This window comes from Protomyctophum bolini, assembly GCF_963924005.1.
Source record: "Protomyctophum bolini genome assembly, chromosome: 9".
In the NCBI taxonomy this organism is placed as follows: domain Eukaryota; kingdom Metazoa; phylum Chordata; class Actinopteri; order Myctophiformes; family Myctophidae; genus Protomyctophum; species Protomyctophum bolini.
In genome coordinates this window covers 23,680,604-23,687,376 of record NC_137870.1, presented here as the reverse complement: position 1 = coordinate 23,687,376, position 6,773 = coordinate 23,680,604, and the positions used below count along the sequence as shown (strand labels likewise).

Genomic DNA, 6,773 nt, shown 5'->3' with positions numbered 1-6,773 from the left:
ATTGTAGGGCATCTCACCTTGCCTGGAGAAGAGGACATTACAAGCCTGGTGTTCTCGCCTGCAGCCTCAGGGCTTCTATATGTGTCTCATGGAGAGACAGTGAGTGTGCTTGACCCACGGAACTTTAAGGGTATTGTAGAAGAGTTCCATGGTGCAGGAGAGGAAGAGATTAATGCTTTGGCGCTGAATGAGACTGGCTCATCCATGGCAGTGGCTGATGACTCCGGGGCAGTGAGAGTCCTGGATCTACCAGGGGGGAAAGTCTGCAGGACCCTCCGTAGACACACCAACATCTGCTCTTCAGTGGCCTTCCGGCCTCACAGGCCCAACAACCTTGTTTCTGCTGGACTGGATATGCAAGTGAGAAATTATCACTTGTGACTGTGTTGTGAAATCAATGATACTACTTACTTGTATGGTTATGGTTAAATAATGACGTTTTTTGTGTGTGGGCTCTACTCTTTTTGAACTGAAGCCTCTTTAGCCCAGCACCCACCAGTTGATGTGCGTTACCTAAGTTCCCTTTTAAGTTAATTGTATGGTATTGGTGTCGCGCTCCTAAATGTCCTCTTTGTTACATTTGCAGGTGATGCTGTGGGGCCTGCAGAAAACCCGCCCACTTTGGACCCTCAACCTACAGGAAGTCACAGAGGAGGAAGAGGAACATCAGCAGAAGGCCGGTCAGCTGTTCAACCCTCCTCTGGTCCACTGTGTTTCTGTGGCCAGTTGTGGGAATGTTGTGGCTTGTGCAGCCGAGGATGGGCGAGTGCATCTGATACGAGTTGGCAGTGGCTCTAAACTCGAACAGCAGGGTGCATTTAAGGCACACAGTCAGGGAGCATCACAGGCCCACTTTGTTAGTTTCCTCTCCCACCCATACTGGCTTGCCACAGGGGGGAATGATGGCCAGGTGTCCCTGTGGGACCTTAGCCAGAATCCAGTTGTCGCCCCAGAGGAGAAGAGAAAGCTGCAACCACCAGCAGGCCATCGAAGGAAAGCCAGGGGCAAGGCAAAGTCTAAACAGCCTTCTCAGGTTAATGCCAAGACCCCATCTAAGGTCCAGCTAGAGGAAAAGGAAACTGAGAAGGAAGAAGAGGATGAAAAAGGAGAGAGGGGGGAGGAGGAGGAGACCGCAATAGTGGAGGCCGGTCACAGTGCTGATCAGTCATCAGCCTCAGGCAGAGTGCTGAAGTCTGGGCTCAGTCTCACTTTCAGCCATGGGGACAAGGTGAACTGGGTGTGTCCTGCTCTGCTGAAAGGAGAGCCCAGTCTAGTGGTAGCAGATCAGAGCTCCAGTTTGACTATCTACCCCTTATCTGTGCTATAGCTCCAGCCACATAGAAATACATAATTTTTAATACATTGTACAAAGCTGCCTGGTAGTTGGATAATTCCAGCACCTCCATGACCGTGGAGAGCGGAGGTTCATTTCTCAGATTTGTTATCTATAAAGGTAATAGCCCTGGTCCAGGTATACTTTTTTGGGGGGTGCATACTTAGTTTAGACTAGTCATTGGTTAGACATGGGTTAGGTTTAGGTGTTCTGCCCTGTGGGACGTTAGGTTTAGGGTGAGGGTTTGAGATAGGTTGTAGTTATAGGACTAATGACTGGTCTAACCAATGCCTAGTCTAAACCAAAAACTGTCTAAAACTGCACTCCTTTTTTGGGCATAAAATATTGTATTTAGACTTCCCTCTACAGATAAAATTGACCAGATCTAAATAATATTTAATTTTATGCCCCAAAAGTGGGCAAAATTGACCTTGGATGACAAGTGGTTGGAAAGTGCACAGATTCACTTGCAACAATGCAATATAATACATTGAGCAAGTTTCTCAGCTTCTTTGCTTGTAACACCTGAATGTCTGCCCCAACTGAATCGGGTGCAGTACTTAGTTTAGACAGTTTTTGGTTTAGACTAGTCATTGGTTAGACCAGTCATTAGTCCTATACAACTACAACCTATCTCAAACCCTCACGCTAAACCCTAACCTCCCACGGGGCAGCACACCTAAACATAACCTTAACCCATGTCTAACCAATGACTAGTCTAAACTAAGTGTGCGCCCCAACTGAATCTGCTACCAAACTTCAGTAAGAGCATACCTGTGTGCAAGAACTGCTGGAAATTACTCAACTAATAAGGTGTTTATGAAATGCTTCAAGATAAGATAAACCTTTATTGATCCCAGGGGGAATTTCAGGCGTACTAGAAACAGCATTTAATGCACTTGATCTATGGGATTTGGCCTTCAGCTGAAAGGTCAGGTTGGCCTGAACTGTTGCATGACAGCTGCTTCTCTTGGTTTTATTCCAGTAAGGCTGAACATTGGACGAGAATTAATCTTAATCAAATAAGGCCCTGTGCAATATCGGATACCTTCAGACATTTGATTTCACATAGTAAATTCATTTCAAGATATTTTCATTTAACTCATTGAGGGTATGACTTTCTGCTGGTCTTGTTTCACAGCTTTATCTGAATATATGGTTTGGGATTGTTTCTATAATATAGTGCGATAATGAGTGCTTTGTACTCATATCCTGAACTGGTTACTGAGATGGTTGAAACTAATAGCTTGATAAAGCCAATATTGATGTCCTTGTGCCTGAAAAACATTTGGTTTACTTTCTGTGTACAGCAGTTACCATACAGTACTTTTAAATGATTTGACTTGAAAACAATGCTGGTAGCTCCTGAAAATAAGTAAACCAGACCAGTGTCAGAATATTCTTTATAATTAGGGGTGCATAAAAATGTAGACTCACCATGTGTAAACCTTAACCTTTTATTTACAATCTGAACAAAAACGAAATCCCTACCACAAATTTATACATTCATTCATGTACTGTGTTCAGTCCACAACACTCAAGAGAAAATGTAGCTCTATAAAAAAAATGAAAAAGGCACAGAGCTGCTGATTAAATGCAATAATGTGCATATGTGTTGAACCACATACTGTAGTTCAGAGCTGGGACAGGGCTTGGATTTAAGTAAATATGACTGAAAAAGCCTATGATCCATTTTATTTACATCTTGTCAATATAGTTACTGTGAAGTTATCCACAGTAGTCACGTCACTGACTTTAAATTATCTTGACCCTGCGGGATTTACATTGAATTCATCTAATTCCAGACCTGGATGTGCCTACATTTCTCAGACATTGGAGATTGGTGCTGATTTTACAGCTTAGCCAGGCTCCTCTCGAGACTGTTGATGTCTGCGTCACCTTCCTCGCCTTTGGTACCACGTGCACTGCACTCCAGAAACTCCACCTTCATCGGCAGCTGATTGAACTCAAAGTCCTTTCCCTTCTTCCCTAGGTGCACGCTGCCACCAACAGAACCATCCTGAGAGCTCAGGGCTGCTGAGCGAGTCATTCTCAGTGTGTTCCTTTGAGACAAGAATAAGAATTGTAGTTGTCAAACACTACAATCTTTTTTTTAAGCAAAGAATACACATGACCTTGTATTCAAGTTTACAAAAATGAAACCATTTGGTTTTAAATTTTCTCCCACAACTCCTTTCCACCCCTCCCCATCCACCCACCAAACACTACAATCTGTAAGTTTTATACCTCTCCTGGCAGAGAGGTAATTGCAATAATGTCTTGACTTGAACCCAGGTCTCCTGCGCAAGTGCTGACATTTTTAACATTGAGTTTGGCCACTTTCTCAGGGGAGAAATTTAATTAACCAAATACACAACCACATGAATGTATACAGATCAGACAAAATAAAAATGTATTCACCCAAAAAAATAAAAGATTTAAGTAACTTACATCTCTTTCTCCAGCTGTTGCTGAATCAGTTTGGCTGATTTAGCCATTGTGATATCTATAAAAATAGGAATACAAACAATTTAAATATTGCCATTATGCATATACACCATAGTGGTTATTTAAAAAAAGAAAAGAGGTTTCACCTTGTTTGTTGCATGCTACAATAAGAGTGGGAGCATTCCTGGATATCGCAGTGTCCGTCAACAAAGAGTAAAGGAATTCTGCCACATCCCTTACTTCCTTCTGGAAGATGGCGCTGTCTACCACAAACACAATGGCTCTGCAGGGGCAGAAGAGAGACTATGTCAATGCAAGAAAGAACAAGTCCAGAATTTTTATATATATATCAATGAATTGCCACAAAATTATTAGTCTGATTAACCACGTAACCCTGCATTATACTTCATAGTTCGTACAATGGCGGTCAGTGTACAAACATTTTGAAACTAGCCGATCTATAAACTCATAACTTGTTGCTGCATAATGCATTGTGAATTTGTAGATCTGCTCTTTTCACACATAAAAAAAGTGTATCGTTCCTTAACCCATTCAGGCCTGACGTCGAAATTTTAAATAAATGTTTTCTAAATCATTCTGAAAGATTTGAGGCACATTTTAACGATTTTTCTAAAATAGCAGACCTACAAGTGCATAGCGCACCACCGAGTGGCGCGCTATGAGCTTGTAGATCTGCTATTTTTCAATAGCTAAATTATAACATGTTTGAAACACCAAAAAGGGTTCCCGGTAATAATAATCGAGGAGATTTGAAATAATTGCCATACTGATTTGAAGTCATATTGCCCAGCCCAAATGTCAATTCACATAAAATACTCTATATCCAGGAACTTCAAGAGACATACTGTACATCATTTATTATTCACAAACCTGGTAGTAATTTTTTCCGTACCTTGCTGCAGACTTGAACTTCTCCAAGTACTGAGGACGAAGGCTGTCGTGACCTGGAAGGTCTATCAGGGTCCATATGCTGCCCTGCACACATCATTAACAGACAACATTATGAGCAAAGTTAAAAAGCAATTTTACGAGTCAATATTTGAACTTCCAATCACCCACACTTACTCTGTCGTTTTTGGCTTTGTAGGGAGCACTGCTGTCAGTGATTGAGGTCTGCGTTCTCTTGAAATTCCCTGACAGCAGCTACAGAAATAGAATTGCACAATCAAGTAATAGACTCTACAAACGCAAAAGTTTGCAGTCACACAATTGGCAGGTGGTGTGATTAATTACCCAGCACCTATCGCAAAGCACCTGCCAATTGTGTGACCGCAAACTTTTGCGTTTCCCTGGTCAATTGGTGATGACGTCTGTGGTAAACACAGACGTATTTGTAAAATCAGTTCATCGATTGTTCCGGCCCCCCTCGCCCGGAGAGAAAGATGTCCGTGTGCATCTCTTGAAAAAGTGGAGATAATTCACTAAATACGCGTTTTGTGCCAGAACTTTCACATGGATATAAAACTAGAGGACCATTTTTCACACCACGTTTTTGGAATTATTTAATGAGTACAAACGGAGCATTTATCACATTTATGCCGCCCATTTTGAACCCGAACCAGGATCTGATGCAAGCGATCTATGCCTGAGATACACGAAGTATAATTAAATGATCACAGGCATTCTAGGTCTAGTTTTAACCATGATAGATTCATCGACAGGGCAGAATGGATATCAAATATGTAATAACTGAATCAAATAACTTAAAAACTGTCTGTGGTGTTCACATATGCCTGAGTAGACAATAAAATGACCAAAGGTTTTTTGAAAGTGAAATATCCCTTTAAAGCATTTACATTTATTTCAAAATGTGCAAAACGTTTTTGAAAATAGTTCATCTACAAGCTCGCAATGAGTTGGGGATGGGATGTATTGTGAGCTCGCAATTCAGCTATTATATGCCAATAATAAGCTGTAAAATAATAGTATAAAACATTTCGAAATAATCAAGTAAAACTACCTGTGTAGTATGTACTTTAGTAATTACATTCCACGGTTCCACCACTGATCATCATTAATGTAGACAACAGATATAGCAACGTCGATCTTCTAGAAGTCGATGTGGCAACAACAGAGATATAAACTCACCCGACTGAACAGCAGGGTCTTTCCAGAATCACACAATCCAACCAGCAGTACAGCACTGCGAACTGTTTTACTGCTGAGGAAATACTTCAGGAAAACTGGAAAGGGACAAGGGTCAGTGAGTAATGGAAAATCAGCCCCATGTTTTCCAACATAATATTATGCTATTAGGTATTAGCAATAGCTGGTTTAGTAACATGAACGAGACTGTGCAACTGACAGCTGTTGATGGTGTGTTGTTAGCCAACTAGCCATCTGGTTAATTCCGTTATAGCAAACCTGTATTAGAGTAAAATAAATGAGTAAAAAGTGAAATATCTTTATCGACACAATACAGGCTCATGAGGTTTAATGATTGATTTTGTCATTAGAAACATTTTTTTGTGGTGCACGTTTTAACTTTAATGTGACATGCATTCTAAGCTAGTTATAGATACTAGCTCAACGTTAGCCAGCAACACTGGCCAGTGGGTGGCCTGTGAGCTAACTGTGAGCTAACAGCTAAAACACAAGTTCTCTGCTTACCAAAAGTGATGATAACAGCTGCTAAAGCAACGATTATTGCAACGATAAACACTGGGTCCTGGTCTTCCAGTTCCTGTCGCAGGGATTCCAGATAATTTTCAAACGGGCTTTCTGCCACCTCGGTGTCTGCTGCTACTTCATCCATGGTTCCTGGGTCTGGGACAATACTCTCTGCCTCCATCTTTGTGTGTAGGCGTGTGTGCACTGCCACCGTGAGAGGGCTGCCTGTCAGGCTGTCACAGATTCGAAAAAAGTAGGACACGTGTGCTTTCTTTGTGTACACGCCTATTTGGACAGCAGGGGGCAGTCTGGTTCTGTACCGTGACCGACCGACTCTTGTATTGTCATTGCTATGGCAATC

At 41.7% G+C, this 6,773-nt stretch overlaps 2 protein-coding genes across 2 annotated transcripts in view; one reads left to right on the top strand and one right to left on the bottom strand.

The window, feature by feature from the left end:
• wdr53 (WD repeat domain 53) overlaps positions 1 to 2,622 on the top strand; it is a 3,462-nt gene extending 840 nt beyond the window's left edge. The window contains exons 2-3 of the mRNA XM_080772228.1: positions 1 to 360; positions 587 to 2,622. The exon at positions 1 to 360 is cut by the window's left edge and continues 135 nt beyond it. Of these exons, the coding sequence (XP_080628354.1) occupies positions 1 to 360; positions 587 to 1,327 (1,101 nt within the window). The 3' untranslated portion in view covers positions 1,328 to 2,622. The remainder of the gene's footprint in view (positions 361 to 586) is intronic.
• A 154-nt stretch (positions 2,623 to 2,776) lies between these two features.
• Positions 2,777 to 6,632, bottom strand: srprb (SRP receptor subunit beta). Its single transcript, XM_080772229.1, has 7 exons — positions 6,413 to 6,632; positions 5,891 to 5,985; positions 4,868 to 4,945; positions 4,695 to 4,777; positions 3,928 to 4,064; positions 3,785 to 3,839; positions 2,777 to 3,396 (listed from the first exon to the last, which is right to left on the bottom strand). Exons 1-7 carry the CDS (start codon positions 6,591 to 6,593, stop codon positions 3,186 to 3,188), a joined length of 840 nt encoding a protein of 279 aa, XP_080628355.1. The 5' UTR covers positions 6,594 to 6,632; the 3' UTR covers positions 2,777 to 3,185.
• Positions 6,633 to 6,773: the final 141 nt, after the last annotated feature.